We start from the raw sequence: 18,839 nt of genomic DNA, 5'->3' as shown, positions 1-18,839 counted from the left end.
AGGGTTTTTGCGCCCACTTTATTTGGTTTAAGTTGCTAGTCCAGTACCCTTACACAGAAACTTTGCAGCAGAGCCAGGGATATAATCAAAGGATGTATCTTCAGCTCCAGGCAAATCTGAGGCAAACTGTCGGACTGCAGATGCCTATTCAATGAGTCGCATCCATCCTGGGCACTGAATGAGGCAAAGGCCCTCTAGAAAAAGGAGGATGTGATTAGATCATTAAGTGCAAAAGAAAATGTGGCAGTAAGAGAAGCAACATAGCTATGCTGGCTTTAAGCTAATTAGTGGCGAAACAGATTTATTTTAGCTGTGGCTGCATGGAAGGCTCTAATGTTGGGTAACTTGTATTAATGTCACACCTCTAGTTTGCTGAGCAGACTTACCATGTTCTCTTTGGTGCCCACAAACTCTCAGCAGCATAAGAGAGTCAGGATCCCTTTTCAGATCAAAGCTTAATGATCTTTCTGCTGCCTTATCACGTTCTCTTTATTTTCAGCACACGCATGGGAGCACACAAGGCAGGCATGGCCTGAAATACCAAGGCACTAAATGTAAAATGGTGGCTGGTTCTTGGCAGCAGAGTCAGGAATTCAACACGTTTTTAATATTCTGTAAGACCTTTGTTTTCCAACACTAAAGAATAGAATCTAATCCAAAATCCCTACAGTGTCCCTGTGCATCCCTACATTTTTGATATTATGTCCATAAGGCACAAGGAGCTAATCCATGTTATTCATTAACTGACTCCAGAACAATGACATGTGAGTGCAAGTTCTTTGTGGATATTGGACCTCATTACTGTGCTCCTTTTGGAACAGTGACCTCACCATTTTGGCTTGTGTTGCATCAACACCATCTAACACTGTAGCAATGGAGGTACCAGGGGGTTATATACATGGTTATTGAATTCTCTGTGCTTTAGTAGAAGTTTCTATGTTGCATAATTTTGCAAGACAAAATTTTGCAGCTCTGATTCCCAAGATGGAAAGCAGTTTCTGTCATCTAACCCAAGACCAAGGAGGTGATGCCCACTTGTATCTTCACATCAGTGCAACTGTGCTAACAGTGATGAGTCTCTATCAGTACAATTGTTGGGCAAAATAAAATTAAAACTTCCCCATTAATCGGTCACGTTATTAAAACTGTCAACAGGCAAGTCCTGATATAGTAAAGGAAGCCTAGTAAGAGAGGACAGGAAGGGACATGGGAGATCTTCTAGAGTTCTGTAGTTGATATTTTGTACTAGTTGATTAGCGGATCACTAGAACTTCTTGGAATAAATATTTTCTTTGTGACACTTATGTTTGATAAAGTGTTAGAGAAGGAATAGTAAAGAGGAGCACCAAGCAATGCACATTGACTCTTTAGGTAATGATGATACCTAGGAGTCAGAAAAGAAGGGATGGTCTGAAAAAGAAAGGAGGAAAAAAAGACAATGGAAATGTGAGGCATAAGACAGCAAGTGAGGAAGTTACTTGAGAGCTGAAATGCGCCAAATATGTGTCTCTGGACTGCCCTAAGTTCCCAGTGAAGCCCCCAAGAAAGGGTGCAAATCAGAGCTTGAAATGTTTTCTATCAATGCCCTTCCCACCCATGGTCTGTTGCCAGAGCTAGTTATCTACCCCTTATCATCCAGCAGCCCTTCAGGAGCCCTCGCTGAAGGCAAAGGGAAGGAGCATCTGAGGCCATGGTTTCTGTGGCTCAGAAGACTGATTTCCCTTCATTTAAGGATTAATGTTTTTCACAGTTCTAAGGATGACTGCTCAAATGTTCTTAATCGTGTGTGTGCTTGCCTGATGGGAAATGTGCAAGAGCATTTGGGGACTGTGGCATTGGTACATGGCAAATGGCCATTAACAGAACAAACTCTGCCTCTGGCAGATTAACTTTGCCCAGAATCCTAGAGGCGCTTTTGTGTTGGTGGTGGTGGTGGTAGTGGGTTTATTTTAAAGTGAATTTATTTGATGAAATAAAGGAAATTGAGAATATAATTTCAGAAGTTTTGTGAGGATGGAGTCCTTCTTCCCTGACGTGTGCACTTATTTTTCAATTCTGCTTTCCCATTTCTGTTTGCCTAGGCATTGGCCTGCATCCTTTCATGTGTATTGCCTCTGATGTCTGACTCATTATGGCAACAGAAATGTTGATGCCAGACCCAGAAGCAGTACTTAAAAACCTGCTATTCTCTCTCCTTCAAGCTCAAAGCTAACCCAGTTTGTGGCAAATGAATGAAATGCAATCATTTGGCACCTTGTCCATGCATCAGTTTGGAAACATAGGACCTTTCTCCTCTGCCCTTCTGTGTCTTTTTCTATTTGACCAGTCTGCCATAAAGACCAGTAACTCTGGGGTGTGGAGTTTAATGATTGAAAAATAAATAACTGGTTTAGTGCATTCTCTCTTGTGTTGCCAAGCCTCTCCTCTCACCTCCTAGTATGTTTCCCATTGTCTCACATCCAGGATTAAAGAGATTCCTGGATTTAAAAGGGGAAGAACAATCATCCTTTATGTTTGGGATGAAGGATACTTAGCCTTTATGTTTGAAGTGGAGGATAAACGGATAAGGCAGTAAGAGAAGGGAAAGGTAGAACAGGACTTGAAAATTATTGCAGCCTGAAAACTCAAACTCAGAAGTTAAGTGACTACTCCCAAACACACTGTTTGAAAAATAATCCAGATTTCATCTCTTTCTTCATGCTTTGTTTTGGAACATCATGTCGTCATGAATACCAGAGATTAGCAAGAGCTGGGCACTGTTTAACCCAAACATCAGCAAGAACACGTGGCTGAAAGCAGAGAAATTCCCCCACACATGGCTAGGGACAGCAGTCCTGGCAGGACTGCAGTGCTTGGTGCCACCTTTGGTAGAACATTACAATCGTTGGGCACCATGTGCCAAAGTGAGGAGCTGGAACCTCCTGAGGAGGCAGGCAGGGTTATAGAAAAATTAAGAAACTTGGAGAAAGAGGGGTAAAATCATCCTGTCTTTCCCACAGATATTACTGCTGTTTGTTCAGCTGTCTGTGTGGGCCCATAGGAACAAGAGAGCAGCCAGGGATTCTCCCAGAGAAGTGTGGGAAGTCATCTATCATGAGATGTAATCACAGCTCAGAGAGGAAGGGGTTTTTCTTTTCTCCTGCTTTGAAGCTGACAGCCATGCAGTGTTCTATTTCCTCCTGTTTTCCACAGGATTGCAAAGGAGAAGAGATAAAGCAGAAGCAGGAGATTGTAGAAGGCATGTTCAGTGTAGCTTCACCTATCAGTTCAGTGTATTTTCTGCACCACTTTTCCCTGTCTTTCATCTTTCCAGTCTTTCCTAGCAGAAACGTGGGAAACAGTTAAGGCAGATGGGTATGTGATTCTGCTCATTCCCAAAGGAAGAACAGGTGGTGAGGGAAAGGGCATGGGAGAAAGCATGATGTGATTTGGAGAGAGCGGAGGATGAATGAGGAGGGGAAGCACTCGCCAAGCTGGGATTGATGTGTAGCATTTCAGTTACCTGGCTATGATGCACAAGGAAGAGGGGAAAAACTGAGGAGTTTATCTTAGAAGAGTAAGAAAGAAGAGTCCCAGGTGAAGGATAATTATCAGCCGGATTTACCAGCTCAAGACTGCTCTGTTGACAGTGGCATCAAAATTAAATTTCTAGTTTCTTTCAACTGGAGTGAACAAAGAGAAACTATTACATTTTGTACCCCTTTGAGAGTTGTAAATATGACAAATGAGAGAACCCTTGGTGTGCCTTAAAACAGAATTTTTTTTCACTTTCAGCCACCTTTGGGGCAAAGTGGTCTTATCTAATGAAGGTAACTGCAAGATATGTGCTGCTTGGAACCACTGTTTGGAGTCCTTATCAGGTGTCCCAGGAGAAATCCTTTCTGCAGGCACAGCAAATTTACTTAGGCTTCACCTGTGACTCCAGGAGTTTGTCTTGAGAGAAGGTTGCTGGAGGTTTTGAACAGAGCTGACCCAAGGCTCTAACAACACAGAAGCTGCTGAGGGCAGCAGATTGCCTAGAGGAACAAATCAGCTCTGGTTCCAAGTCTGTGTCATCTGTGCTAGAGCCCTAGAAAATGAAACTTGCTCCTGCTGCTGCCTTCACCAAGGCAGAGTCACTGCTGGGAGGGAAAAGAGGCAAATCCCACCTCTTGTCAGCTGTGGGATGAAGGAAATCTGGTTCTGCAGCATCCTTTTATGCCTCTATTACATCTGTCCCTCCCTTTTCTGTGTCAAATATGTTCTTTCCCTGAACCTTGTCCACTCCTGCCCTTTACTAGGACAAGAATTCAAATTTAGTTTTGCTGCTGAGAATAATTCACCTGTTTTGGATAGAGAGCTCATGAATATGCCTGCATGTGCCAAAGGAACATAAATGGATCAGGGCTACAGGAATGCTGCTACAGTGACTCTTTCTATCCGTTGGGTCTGCTGATGGGGAGGACTGCAGGCAACCAGACCACATCTTCCTCTGTTAAATGCTCCTCTCAGCAAGATTTTGGAGAATTGCAGACTGATTGATAATAGGATGGCCTTAGGGCTCTAAGGGTTTGGCTAACTGCCAACAAACTTAGAGGGCACACAGCGATTGTTAGAGAAAAGCACAACCTGAGTGGGAGTAATTTCAGCACTATTTAAAGTCCTTTTGTGGTACAGCTTCAGCTCCCCACCTTTTCCTGTTGTTCATTGTTGTTCCATCTTGGTTAACCCAGCCCAGCCCTGATATCCCAGTATCAAATCTCTTCTGATACAGCAGTGGCAGTGGTTCAAAAGGAGCAAGACAGGATGCTAATGGATGAAAGAGCCATCTGTTTGGTCTGGATTTCTGTGGGGTTTGGTTGGGGTGGTTTTTTTGGCAAGGGGGAGGTCTTTACTCAAGAGGAATGTCTGTGGTGAAATTTTACTTCTCTCTGTTATGACTTTTAAGTTATAATGAGTCAGACTAGTTGTCGTGAGTCCAAGAAGAGTTCCCCTCAACATTGCTAATTTTGCTAATGTGGTGGTAGATTTTCTAGAGTTCTTGCTCTCTCCTAGGAAAATCTTCATGACCCTGAGCTCTGTATCCACATTAAGGTCTCACATATATCATTAGGGCACAGCAGCAGTCTTGGCATCCTTGCAGTTTACTGAGAATGTCCTTTAAAAATATAATAGTTAGTTGAATGATGGTTGATTTCACAGAACAAGGGGACTTTCTATTTCTTCCATGAGGAAACCAAGCCAAATCTGTGATTCAGATTATTCTACTGGAAAGTTTTTAGCTCTTGTGCCCAGATTACTAATATTTTCCCCCAAGGTGTATGCATTTTGCAGCGAGCACAAACAGAGTGGCATGGATCACCAGAAGCTCTCAGATGACTGCAAACAGCTGAGACAGAATTCTCCTTTCCCCAGTCTATTTGCTAAGCCTTATTCTGTTGGCAGATTCAACAGAGTCAACCCAGGCAGTGTCAGCCCAGAACAGAAGGATGTTCTTCATGGCTGGATGCAAAGAGACAGGTGCAACCAGTGGTCTTAGATTCTCTTTTCTTGCTTTTGGAGTGTTTCTTGAAGTACTTTGCAGGATTAGGTAATAGGTGCTTTATAAGAAATAGGTAATTTCCACATGATAAAAGTTTGGTCTTCATTATCCAGCCAAGTGTCTTCAAACTGGTTATGCCAATACAATTAAATCCCTGCCCATTTCTGCATACTATTCTGTGATTTGGCAACATTTTACACACACTTGAGAGATACACTCTTTTAGCACTGTGTAAAACAATTGTGTCATCAAAGCCAGAAGTTTTATTAACTGTTTTCTGATTGTTTCCTTATTTATATTAGTTGGTTTTCAGCTGAAGTGGTTTGTTCCTTTGGTTTATTTTTTTTTTATTCCAGCTGAAGTTGTAGAACATTCACAACATTTCCTGTTTGTTTCGTGTCCTTTCTGCAAAGCAGAAGAAATTGAGAGGAACAATTCTCTCTCTGAGGTTAAAATGAAGGATAAATTTTCATATGGGCAAGTGATAGCTTGCCTATTAAAGTAATCATTTATGCATAGGACTTTGAGAAACTACTATTGTAGGACCAATATTTGCCACTTTTCATTTAAAAATGTTTTATTACTGATGTATTGTGTAGTCTGTAGTATTGTGTAGTCTGTAGTATTGAGGAGTCTTGCCTAATACAAATACCACAGTACTTACATTCAAATTATGCTGGAAAATGTTGCTTTACATTTCTGAACCTTTTAAATGCTGAAAACTTTTCTTATTTCTTAATATCAGAATTTTTCTGTTGACCAGCAGATAACACACTATAAACTTTCAGATATTACTCCACTAATTTAGCCGAAAATACTGAAAAAGTATTAGGCTTATGTATATTTGTTGTTTTATCAACTGTCACCCAGCTCCAGAGAAAGCTTAAGAGATGGAGCAGTCCTTCAGAGAGCATGAACAAAACCAGAATTCAGCAGTCTGAACCTCAGGTGGGCTTTTGAGCAGCACAGAGCAGGGAGGTAGTGGCATTTGTCCATGGTACTAGGGAGAAGCTTCATGAAAGCTCAGAGTTCATGGACAGAAAGTACAAAGAAATGAAGATCTGGCAAAATTCCCCAGTGTGGAGGCGGTTTGTAGCTTCTGTGTGTGTCTGGTACTACTGCAGGGAGCTGGAATTCTCAACATGACTTCCTAGAGTAGTACCAGGCTTCTTGGACTTCACAGAGCTTAAGAGCCAGGCAGACAGGGACCCCTGCAAGGGTCAGACTCGTTCTGCTGAGCAGCCAAAAAAAGGCCTCTGGGTTTGTGTCCTCCATACAACAGAATTTCAGCAACCCCAGTAAGTGGGAATGATTATACAAGTCCTGGGTGGACAGGCTGGCCCATGAGCATCCCACCATGTGCTTCTGGCATGATATAGCTTCAGAATTGCTTTCTCACATCCAATGAGTTTGGATGTGATCAAACCCAGGAAGCAAAGCAGGCAGGTTCAAACAGATTTCCTGTCTGTGGATGCTAATCAGTGCTGCTGACCTCAGTAGGACATCAGGAGTTTTCTAGTTTATTCAGCTGCATGTGGGGTTCTCCCTACCCATCCCTAATTAGCCCAGGCACTAGTGGCCAAACTGGAATTCAGTAGCCAAAATCCCGTCCCTCTCTATATGGGATCTGACAAACTCATTTGAAGCAATGGGTTAACAAAATTAATCTACAACTTCCTTTGAAATACAGTGCCTGCCCCCCAAAAATTAAAATTGTTCCAGATACTTTGATCCATTTAGCTTTACAAACAAAGCTCCTAGAATTTTGCCTCTACACTTTAGATATGACTGGCATTCCTAAGTACTTAAACTCCACTGCTTTCTGATTGAATAAAACTAGTTCTTAGAGAATATTATGAAACATTTTAGTGTTTCAAGCCCAATATATCTTGCTGGACAAAAGAAAAGGTTGAAAATTTGGGAACTCCAGTGAAAACAGAGGAACTAAGTTGATTAAATGCTCCGTCTGGAGTTGTGCGGAACGATCCAAGGGTAACTGCTGAAATAGTAGGAGATTTTGGTAAAGTATCCAGAAAGTCATACCTAGCTAGTCTTAAGGGAAAGAAAAAAGTGGTACAGAAAATGTAAAGCATAGAAAGAATGTATTTCCCTTCACTCTACTACGGTGTGCCAGAATGAGCGAAGGTCAGCTGTTCAGAAGAACACTGTGTTCACTAATTCTAATTTAATTATCTACATTAGCAGCCATGTTTGCAAATGGCTAAGGACCAAGCAGCTCCCATGGAAACCATATCAGGTGCAAGCCTGTTTAAAAGTACAGCTGGCTTAAATACCTATACAACCATTTTTGAGTGCAGAGACCTTCTGATAATCAGAACAAAAAAAGTTCGTGGTTCTGAGAACTCAAAGAAATCTGGATATGAACTTCTTGAAGTAGTTCTTTGTGATTCTCTGACTCTTCTACACATATTGCCAAAGAGGTAGCAAAACTGGCTTGTGTGTAGGATTTGGATGGTGATTTTTTGATTAAGAAATTATGTAAGGCAAAAAAGTTAGTAATTTAGAGACTTGTCCAGAAAACCAATTCAAGTTAGCAGCTCAGTTCTCAAGGCAATTTTATCTGGGAAATCCCAGGAGTTCCAACCACCAGCGTTCAGAATAAAATCTTAATCATATCTTAAAATCACAGGGATTTCTTCTTTCTAAAATTGCAAAACTGTGGCTTGCCTCCTGATTTTCAAGTATTTCCAGAGAAGTAATTCAAGCTTTCAAAGTTGTCTGCCAAAGAATAATTTCAAACCTCTCAGTTCCAGCATATTGAGAAGGAAACTCCAACCAAGTATCGTGAGGCTCTGAGATTTGGCAACCCTGCCATCAAGATGCTACTGTTGAGGCCAAGTCCATAGGAATGGCCTTGAAAGAAAGACCCTATTGTCTCTCACCAGCTCTTCCAACTCTCCATCCCCCAAGAAACTCTCAATTGGAATAGGATGCTGGGCTGTTTGCAAAGAGATTAAATTGTTCACAGCTGCTTGGGAATTAACAAACTGCCTCCTCTTTCCAGCGTATTTCTGAGCCAGGTGTAGGATTCCGAGTGAGGTTCTTGTAGGACCTGGAGTTGGCACAAAGAACAACGTTTTCAAGTCTGCACATATATCTGAGTTACCAGGGCTCAATAATAATTTTCTGGCAGATTAGTCCTGCCCTACAGCAGGTTTCTATGATCACTAAAGCCAGAATGAAAGCAATGGGTCTGGATTTCACACTTTATATCCTTCCATGCTGAAGCTTTGATTTTAAACACTGCTTTATTTTTTTTTCTCTCTTTTGACACTGATCTGCAAGAACAAGTGTGACAATTCACAGGTAAACAGCAGAGTAAACTGAAGGAGCAGGTCCGTAACAGACCAAGTGACACACTCATAACTTGAAGGAAATTACTCAGAATAACTCAATAAACCTTTGCCAAGATTGCTAAGGGAGAGATCAAGCACTGCAAATTGCAAATGTGACCTTGTTTTGTCCAAGGCAAAGGAAGAGCTTGTAATTTTTCTCTTGCTTATTTTAACAATACTCATTTCTACTAAAAGCAGAGTCTTTACTAGCAAATAACTACCTGCTTGTAGTTGTATAATTCATGAATGTGCAAAGTCTTGGCTCTAGGATTTTTTAGATTATTTTAATTTATTTGATGATACCTTTTGTTCTGTAAAAAGAAATTGAGTTTTAGCCTTGATCTTCAAATAAGAAAACTTTGATTCATGCCCAGCTTAACCTTTCATAGATAGAAAAAAGCAAGGCTATTCAAAGCCCAGTACAATTCAGGGCTGGACAAAAAAAGCTCTGCAGTTAAGGATTCTCAACAGTTGCAGAAGTAGTTTGTTGGGGTGTTTTTAATGCCAGATTCTTACAAAATACTAATGCTTACCAGATGCTAGAAGGTATTTTTCATCTATTTTATTACCTGATGCTGGAAAAAGAGAAGTATATCCAATACATCCAGTCTTTTCACTAAACTTTATCAATTTTCTTTTTCCTTTCTCTGAATCATTTCAGGTTTTCTACTTTTCCAGGCTTTACTCTCTATAACTTAAAATGCAGCAAAATGCAGGTGCAAACTGCAAAGAGACCTGAAAGGTCCTTTATGGCCTCTGGCTTTAAACCTCACATGAAAGTCCTGACAGTATCCTGAGGCTTTACCCCCAGTTTCATTTGAAGACAGATACAGTGGGAACATTTAATTAATGCAAGTGGTTTTGCATAAAGGACTTCCCTTATTTTTAAATATTCTGCCACATTTTCTACCTTTTTTTTTCTTGGTATGAATTAAACCATGCTGATAAAGGAGGTGATAGGGTCTGGCAGTAAACATTGCAATACTTTTTTTATCCCAGCACTCTTCTTTCATATGACCTATGAATTTATTCCCTTCTACTCGAATGCTGCTTTACAAGTTAGTGTAACTTAAAATTCAACAGCAGTGGAAAGGTGGGTCTGGGTGACAGCCTGAGCAGGGCTCTGACACTGTTTAACAGTGTGTATACACCCTCTGTGGGCTTCCTTTGAACTCACACAATTCTAAAGTTGCTTAAATTGGGTTTGTGTCAACCCAGCTGAGATAACTCAATTGAGAAGAGAAAATCCAAGAAGACAGACCATTGGTACTGGGGTTTTTGCTACATAAATACCTGAAAGGGAATTTCCAAATTCATGATGACACAGACATAATACTGGTGGAAAAGGGGAATAATCAGTTTATTTCAGTCACTAAATCAAAACAAAAGTATATTGACAGTGAATTCATTCCATAAAGAGGCTTTAAAGCCACTAGTCAACGGTCAAAAGAAGATTCCCTTTTCCATGCTGGGCTCTAGGCCAGCTGTTGTCCTGTCCCTTGGGGACCCCATGCTCTGAGAAAAGCCTGGTATGAATAAGTTCCATGGGGTGTAAAGCTCTGCCTCTGGTCCTGTGCAGGAATCAGTGCTCAGCACACCTCATGGCAACACAGAAGCTTTGGGTCATGCAATGGGGATGGTGAAAGGAACCAAGATAAAATCCATATGGGACAGAAACAAGTGGGAAAGTGCACTTTTTCAGAGTCTCATGTTATTACATTCTTGTTTGGATTCAGGCTTTTTCCCCCTTTTTTCTTAAAGCAATGTTTAAGGAGTTTTCTTAGCCAGATCTTGTTATCATGTAACCAGTTGTCCCTCCCTGCATTTGTAGACCTCATCCAGCCCAGTGTGATTCCAGCCGGAACTCATAGCTCAGAATAAACTTTTACTGGAAGATTATGATCAGAAAATAGGATTTCTAGAACTCCATATCCAATACAGCATAAAGTTATGCTCTATTACATAGTACTTAAAACACTGTATGAAGTAAAAAGTTGTACTTAGACCTACAACACCCGTAAGCTTTGTGGTTTCACAGGAATCCCTCTCTTTGGAGCTCCCTTTCTTGAGTTACTGGCTATGTCCTTCTAAATTTCCATCACCTTCATGTAGGATGTATGGACTCGGTTGAGAAGGAATAAAAACTAACCAGTTATCAGCCTGGGTAGAAAGAGCTCTTTGTGCCTCCATGGAGAGCAAATTTTGTGCCACTAACACATAAGGTTGCTTGGTGTCAGTAGTTCATAGAAATGATCAGACAACCACTACAGCAACTTTAACCAGCTACCACTGTGCCACACAGACCAGCCAATTTGTTTAAAGTGCCTCAACACCAGAGAAGCAAAGACAAACACAAACTGAAATACAGCTAAATAAAAGCATTAGTGTATCTCCTGGCAACTAACCTCCAGCACATTTTAAAAGACCCTTAAAACCTTTATGCAGCACAATGCAATTTATTACCTGCCTCTCTCTAAGCTGTCTGACAACATAGCTCTTCCATATTTTTGGAAGCAAAAGTGCTCCAGCTGCTTGACACTGAAAATAAAGGTGATTTGCAAAGTCTTGCCTTTTAGTTTGCCAAGCACTGAATGTGTGCTTTCTTGCAAAGACGATGGCTTGGGGTTTCTCTGGTTTATTTTGAAAACAAAGCAATTGGGAAACAAATAATGGCCTCAGTATCAGAAATATTGCTTTTGTAAAAGGAAAAAAAACCCCAAAAAACAACAAAACAAAAAACGTGAGTGAGTAACGGCAAATACCTGCAGGGGGAAAAAAATAAAATAGGAGCATACTGGGGAAATAGGCTTTCAGTTGGCATTGGGGAGCTTCACAAGGGGGCTGGCTTGATGCTGCCTTCACCTTTCACAAGGTTTGGCTGGTAGCTGGTGCTTTGATATGTGCAACTACTACTAACATTTCATAATATGACAATCCAAGAGGTGAAATAGCTTTTGTATTTTAAAATTCATTAAGAACAGCTACAACTTAGTGCTGATGGATACATCCTCACTTTACTAAATCAATGTCTCCTTTGTTGAGTTATATGAACCTGTTTCATTGCCACGCAGATGGGAGATGCTAAAAAAAAAAAAAAGAAAAAAATTAAATAAAGGAGATTTAAAATCTGTTATAGCACACTTGTTATAGCACACTACATGTTAGCATTAGCTGTCCCTAGTATGAAGAAGTAATGAAACAACTAGAAATATCATATACAAAAATAAAAGAGTAAAATAAAAATGGAATTAGCATTTGAAGTGACAGTTCTGAAATGCTAAAAAAGCTTATCTCAAAACTGCATGTTTCTGGGTGGGAGAAGGATTTCTAGGACATGCTTTTTCCCTAAGTGAATTTTCCAAGAGTCCCAAGTGTTATTTGCCTTCTAGTTCTGTAGTGTCAATATGGATTTCTCATACCAATTTCCACATAGCCTGCCCCTACAGTGAAAACATCTTGTGTTTAGAAAATGTATTACGACATTTAAAAATGTTTATTGTATTTAACAGTAAAAGTGTATGTGGAGAAAAAGTTATTTTCTTTAAAAAACGCCTGGTGGCCAGCATTAGGGTTAACCCACAAGCTTGTTTCAAGCAGTATTTTTTAAATAAACTTTTCTAGATGCCTAGACAGGATCCTAAGAAGCAAACGGACCCGATGGTTTCTCTTTGCTTGTAGGCTTTTGGGGTATTCCAGCTTAGTTCCTCGTGAAGCCTCATGATGAAACACCTACCAAGGCTCACCGAAGCACGAAAGTTTAGGTGGTTGTAACGAAATAACCACTTACAGAGGCTACGGGAGAAGAAGGTTTTGTTAGTCTGAAGGAGAATTGGGCTGTGGAAAGCTTTAGCACAATAGCCGATTGTCAAAGAACGCTGCTCTAGCAAGCTCTCTGCTTGCCAGGGGCGAGCCCAGGGGCAAGAGCAGCTTAAAAAAGAAGTGAAGAAAGACCTGAAACTATTTGCTAATGTGGTAACAAGTACTACCTTTATTATGAACCAACTGACTCATGGAGGAGGTTGTTTTGGTTTTTAAACTGGCATGCTCATTCCGTGGTATATGAACTGATCTCCAAGTCCTCGTAAGGACAATCCGTGGTGAGGCCAGTCCATGATTAGTGTTCCGTGGGTATCACATCTTCTTTACTGACAGCAGTAATAAAATGTATTCTCCAAGTGCGGACAGGACCTATTTGATAATCAGCCTCAAACCTTGAGTCCTAGGGGAGAATGCAGAATGCTGTCTGTGCCTGCACGGAGCTCTCAGCAGGATAAACCTCTGATTAGTGACGTGGAGGGTGGAGTGGATGTAAGTTTAATGTTATGTGCCAGCTCACATTAGACAACCTTGTGCAACTCTGTCAGTTTTGGAATGCAGTTCGATTACCTTATCTAACTGGAGAGCTCGAACAATAGGATTTAAACTTCTGGAATACAACTGACTAGGCTAAATGCTATTTTTAGGAACATAGATAGGTAAGTTAACATATATGTATATGATTAACTTACCTATTTGCATATAGATTATACAGGTATATAACTTATGCATGTATCTTCCCAGTTCCGGGCACCTACAGCACTCTGAACACCTCACTTGCTACTCTCTAAATTCCCCCTGGCTGCTGAGGTGCTTCCAGTTGATGTGTGTAATACGGATGCTCCGTATACATTTTTCCCCTCCAACCTCACTGCAAGTTCTTTATGTCCTTTATACTTACTATTCGTATACTGGGCTGCATATTCATCTGCAAGTCTGTCAACACAGTTCACCTCCCGCAATCAGAAAATGGTGATTAAATGAACATCCAAGTACAGAAGCTGTCAACCTCGTGTTCATCTTTTTTAAAGTTAAAAAAAAAATATTCAATTACCTTTTGCACTCCTATGGCTCTGAAAAGGTCTTAAAAAAAAAAAGTTTCTTCCACCATCGTAAAACAAAATCAAAGGTCAATGCCGATCACATAATTTTTAGCATTTACCGGAACAATAAAGAAAAATCATGTCTGTAAAAAAAGTTTATGCTGCAAACCCTGCAGTTCTCTGTCTTCTAGGGTGGGTTGTAATAGCTCCTAAAAGCTTGTCTGGGGAATTTAGCTTTTAACCACAACAAGGTACTGTTTGTTTTAGCTATCTGTTTCAGCATTTGGTCCATCTCATGGGACGGTCTTTGAGACTTTGTTTCAGGATTAGGTTACAGATAGAGTATGACAAGGAAAGGGGAAAAAAATCCTTATTTATATCCTCTTACGTGCATAAGGAAAAAAATGCAGAATTTTATATATGTGCCATCGACCTGAGAGGGAACATAATCCGCTCTCAAACTACAGAGCGAGCACAACTTCTGTAGTGCGTGCAACAACTTTGACCTCCGTGTAATTACTCCAGGCTTACATCAATATAACAGTGCCGGCTTTCTCTTCAATTATTTCCCGGGAGTGGCAGGCTCTCTTCCCGCAGCGCTTATTTATTTCGAATTGGCCTAATTTGCTCAACAATTTGCACATCCCTTCTTTGGCATCCCACGTTTCCCGGACGGCGGGAGCTGGGGCTGTCGGGGCCGCCCCGTCCGTGGCCGTCGGTGCCTGCCCCGGGGGAGAGGGCACGGGGCTCGGCACCGCCCGGCACCGGCGGGCACCGAGCCCTCCCGAGGGAAGCACCGCGGCCGGGGCCCGGCGCTGAGCGATTCCTACGGATGAGTGAGCAGCAAATGTGGTAACTCAGGCCAACAGCTCTGCAATTAGGGCTATAATTTCAGGTGTAGCCAGCAGTCGCAATGAATATTTATTTCATCGTACCGAATAAAATAAATGGCCCGGCTAAATAGCACTGGGAGTTCTGTGGGGTCCTTTGGTTTGGAGAGTTGGGGGGCTACCAGCGGGGACCCCCTCGTCCCGAGTGGGACAGGCTCCTCTCCCCGGCCCGGCCCGGTCCCTTCCCGGGCAGGAGGGTGAGGAAGGCAGCGTGCAGCAGCCGCCTTCCCGGGGCACAGCTGGGCGGGGGGGCAGGGCTGAGCGGGGCTCCGCGCCCCCCGCCCGCCCGCGCCGCTCCGGGGCTCCCCTCTGCGAAAACACCCGCCAAGTGTCGGGCGGTTCTGGGTCCGGCGGCTCCGCACCCCGGCGCGGTGGCGGGAGTCCCCTCGGGTTTGGCTCCGTCGCGGAGGAGGGTAGCGGAGGAAGAGCGCGGCGGGCGCGGTGGGAGGCAGCGGCGGCACGGGGGGGCCGAGGCCCCTCCGGCTGCCCTGAGGTCTGCAGCCCCGGCGAGCAGGAGGGCGGCCCGGAGCGCCCGTCAGCCCCCGAGCCCTCATTGCTCCCTCTCCGCAGCCAGCCTCGCCGGGGCTCCCGCCAGCCAAGCGAGCGCCGCGGCGACCGACTGGCTGTTCCCGGGCGGACTGCAAACCGCACGGATGCAATGCCCCGAGCGCCCGTCTCCTCCCGAGCCCCTGGACCGAAATCCGGGCGCCCGATTAAAGGTGCGAGGTCGGCGGCAGCGATGTCGCGGCAGCGCGGCAGGCGGGGAACGGGGCCGGCTCCTCCGCCCGCTCCCCGGCAGCATCCTATCGAGGTCTGAGCCGTGCTGCGGACAGGCACAGCCCGAGCCTTTTCTGTGGGGGGGGTTGGGTTTCGTTTGGGTTTTTGTTTGGTTTTTCTTTTCTTCGCTTTGCGGGGTTTCTTTTTTTTCTTTTTTCTTTTTGGTCTGTGTTTAAGTTACTGTGGAATGAGGAGGTGCGAGGCGTCGATAGCAGCTCGGTGGCGGTCCGTCCCTACCGAGAGAGCCGCTCCACAGGCGGAGTGCTTTTTTTTTCGGGGATGGGGAGGTGGGACGGGCGCCGGGGGTGGCGAGGGAGCCTCCGGGCCGGGGCGCACCTGCCCGGCGCGTCCCCCCCGCTCCCGGCGCCCGTCAGCGTTGCTCGACGGGACGGACCCGAGGTGAGCGGCGGGCGCGGTAAGTAGCGCTCCCTTCCCCGCGGTACCCCCTCAGCGCGACTCAGCCTCCTCCCCATCCATGCCAGCCTCTCCCGCCCCTTCCCCGCCGCCGCCAGTGGGAGCGCGGCCCCTTTAAGAGCCCGGCTTTGCCTCCCGGTAGCTGAAGGTCATTAAAACACAAAAGCGCTCCAGCGCTGCGGTCCAATATAGCGCATGCGCCCTGCCCGAGGACTGGCAGGGAGACGGCAATATGGCGAGAATGCCTGGCAGCGGCGGCGGCGGCGGAGAGTGGAGCGGCGGCGGCGGAGGGGGCGGCGGACGCGGCGGAGGCGGCGGGAACAATGCGGGGGACCGGCCGTCCGGCCGCGGCGTCGCCCCCCGCCCGCACCGCTACTGCAGCGCCGGCGAGGAGGAGGAGGGCGAGGAGGAGGATGAGATCCAGGAGGTGCAGATAACGGGGGACGAGGAGGAGGAGGACGGAGCCGATGGGGGGCTGCTGCTGGACGAGGAGGAGGAGGAAGAGGAGATGGGTCTGGAGTGGGACGGCGAGGAGGAGACGGAGCCGCTGCCGCCCGCCCCGGGCCGTACGCCGGGCGGCGGCAGCAGCGGCGTCGGGGCTGCCCCGGGGGGCGCCGCGGCGGCTGCCCCGGGGGGCGGCGGCGGCGGCGGCCCCGGGGGGGCGGCGGAGGACGCGGAGCTGGAGGCGGCCCTGCTGCTGCAGCGGCCGGAGCGGGCGCGGCTGAGCGAGAACACGCGGCTGGCCACCCGCTACGCCGTGCGCATCTTCCGCGAGTACCTGAGCGAGAAGGCGCAGAGCCCCGACTTCGAGACCATGGACAAGGGGGCGCTCTGCCGGGTCCTGCGCTCCTTCTACGCCGAGGCGCGCTCCAAGAGCGGGCAGCTCTACTCCAAGTCCTCCCTCATCAGCATCCGCAGCTCCCTCAACCGCTACCTCAACGAGCCGCCCTACTGCCGCACCCTCGACCTCACCAAGGACCCCGAGCTGCGCGCCGCCAACCTCACCCTGGCCGCTGTCATCCGCAAGCTGGAGGAGCAGGGCGCCGGGCCGGTGGTGCAGAAGCAGGCCATCACCCGCGCCGACCTCCGCAAGCTCTACACGTGCAGCGTCTTCAGCACCCAGAGCCCCTTCGGGCTCCTCAACAAGGTCTGGTTTGAGACCTGCATGTACTTCTGCACCCGCGGCCGGGAGAACCAGCGGGAGCTGGAGGAGGACTCGTTTGGGCTGGCCGTGGATGAGGACGGACGCAAGTTCGTCTACTTCAAGGCGCTGGGGCCCTACCACAAGTCGCGCTCGTCCTCCTGGAGCAAGAAGCGGGCGGAGAGCAGCGACGAGGAGAACCTGCCTCGCATGTATGAGACTGGCACAGAGTTCTGCCCCTATGCCAGCTTTGTCAAGTACCTCTCCAAGCGCAACCCCCTCTGCAAGGCCTTCTTCCAGCGCCCGCGGGACCACTGCAGCGAGGGGGACATCACCTGGTACGAGAACAAGGCCATCGGGAAGAACCTCCTGGGTACCCGCATGCAGATGCTCTCCAAGGCGGCCAAGCTCTCCAAGACCTACACCAACCACTGCATCGGTGCCGTCTCCATTGCCACCCTCAACAGTATCGCTGGCATTGGCACCAAGCTGGGAGGACTGCAGCCACCCCAGCACCACCACCCCCCTCCCCACCACCATCACCTCCTCCACCACCCCGCTGGCGGGGGCTGCTACACCCCTGCCGCCCTCAATGGTGGGCCTCGGCCGCGGCCGCCCGCTGCCAACCCCTACGTGCTGCCCAAAGACGGGGACGCTGCGCCGGTGAAAGCAGAAGCGGCCGCAGTGGCCCCGGCCAAGCGGGCGCTCTACGAGGCCGTGTTCCCGGCGGGGGCTGCGGCCGGCGGCGATGCCTGTGGGCCCTCTGCCTCCCCAAAAAGACTCTGCCGCCGCCCCGCCGAGCCCCTGGATGCCGCTGCGCCCGCCGTGGTGGTGGTCTCAGTGAAACACGACCCCTTGCCTCACCTCCTCCCCGAAGCAAACGGGCACAGAAGCACCACCTCACCCACAGTAGTTTCACCTGCTATTGTTACCCCCACACAGGTAACCGGAAAAAGAAAAAGGAAAAAAAAAAAAAGAGAAAAAAAGTGGCAGCCCCTCACCCTGCCCCACATAGTCTGCACTGCCCCCCTCCTTTCTTGCCCCAAGGCTGGGCACTCAGGCACACTGCCAGCACTGGGGTGGCTCTTGGGTCACGCTCACTCTTCAGGCACCCAGAGAGCCCAGACGCGAGTTATCCAACTTACGTGCCCCCCTCAGTCTCTTCATGCCCTGCCACTGGTCCAGTGGCCACTCACTGTGTGCCTGGGTGTTGGACTTGACTGGTGCCTGGGTGCTGCCATGCTCCCCCTCAGTGGCAGCACCGAGAGCTCAGCCCTATGGGCTCCCCTTTTCCTCCTTTTTAGTTCTTTCCCCCCCTCTTTTATTTCTCTTTTTGCGGAAGATGTCGAAAGTCGGGCCAGAACAGTAGATAGGGGCATCAGGTATCATTAGTGTGTGTGGTGTTCTTGATGTGCTAATGAACTATTTGAATAACCTCAAATGCAAGAAACAGCCGGGAGAATACTCAATTACACACTAGTAATGAGGGTGTAATTTTAAACTACAGAAGTTAACAAGAGGGTTAATATGGCAATTGCATTCATCTTGTATTTGTTTATTTAAAATAGCTCTGTTTCCTGGCAGTGATCCTTTTTTTTTTTTTTTTTTTTTTTTTAAGGCAAATTGGCTTTACTTGCCTTAGTTACCATAGTGGCGAAGTATACAGTAAGAGCACAATTAAACGGGTTTAGGTGCAGCTTAGCCGTGGAATGAGCCCAAATTCATTAGATGTGTTTGGTTAAGGTAAAACGGTGTTGTGGAAAACGCTGCTGAGCTGTGCCTTGATGTGTGCCTTGCAGAGCCCCCTGTGCCGTGTGCCAGCGCGTGCTGGTGCCTGCCCCCCATCCCCTCCAAAAGCACTTTCCTCTCGGGTGTTGGAGC

The 18,839-nt window shown here is 46.4% G+C and overlaps 1 protein-coding gene across 3 annotated transcripts in view; it reads left to right on the top strand.

The window, feature by feature from the left end:
• The window catches only part of KCTD1 (potassium channel tetramerization domain containing 1), a 103,098-nt gene that overhangs the window by 17,381 nt on the left and 66,878 nt on the right, over nucleotides 1-18,839 (top strand). The window contains exon 1 of one of the 3 annotated variants that reach the window (XM_063167767.1): nucleotides 15,229-15,345. The exons of 1 other annotated variant lie outside the window; for it this stretch is intronic. In XM_063167767.1, the coding sequence (XP_063023837.1) occupies nucleotides 15,280-15,345 (66 nt within the window). In that variant the 5' untranslated portion in view covers nucleotides 15,229-15,279. Of the gene's footprint in view, nucleotides 1-15,228; nucleotides 15,346-15,794; nucleotides 15,819-18,839 lie in introns of those variants that run through there. One more of the 3 variants, XM_063167791.1, reaches the window with a different exon arrangement.

Source organism: Melospiza melodia, chromosome 1 (genome assembly GCF_035770615.1).
Source record: "Melospiza melodia melodia isolate bMelMel2 chromosome 1, bMelMel2.pri, whole genome shotgun sequence".
Lineage (NCBI taxonomy): Eukaryota > Metazoa > Chordata > Aves > Passeriformes > Passerellidae > Melospiza > Melospiza melodia.
This window is presented reverse-complemented; position numbering and strand designations above follow the sequence as displayed.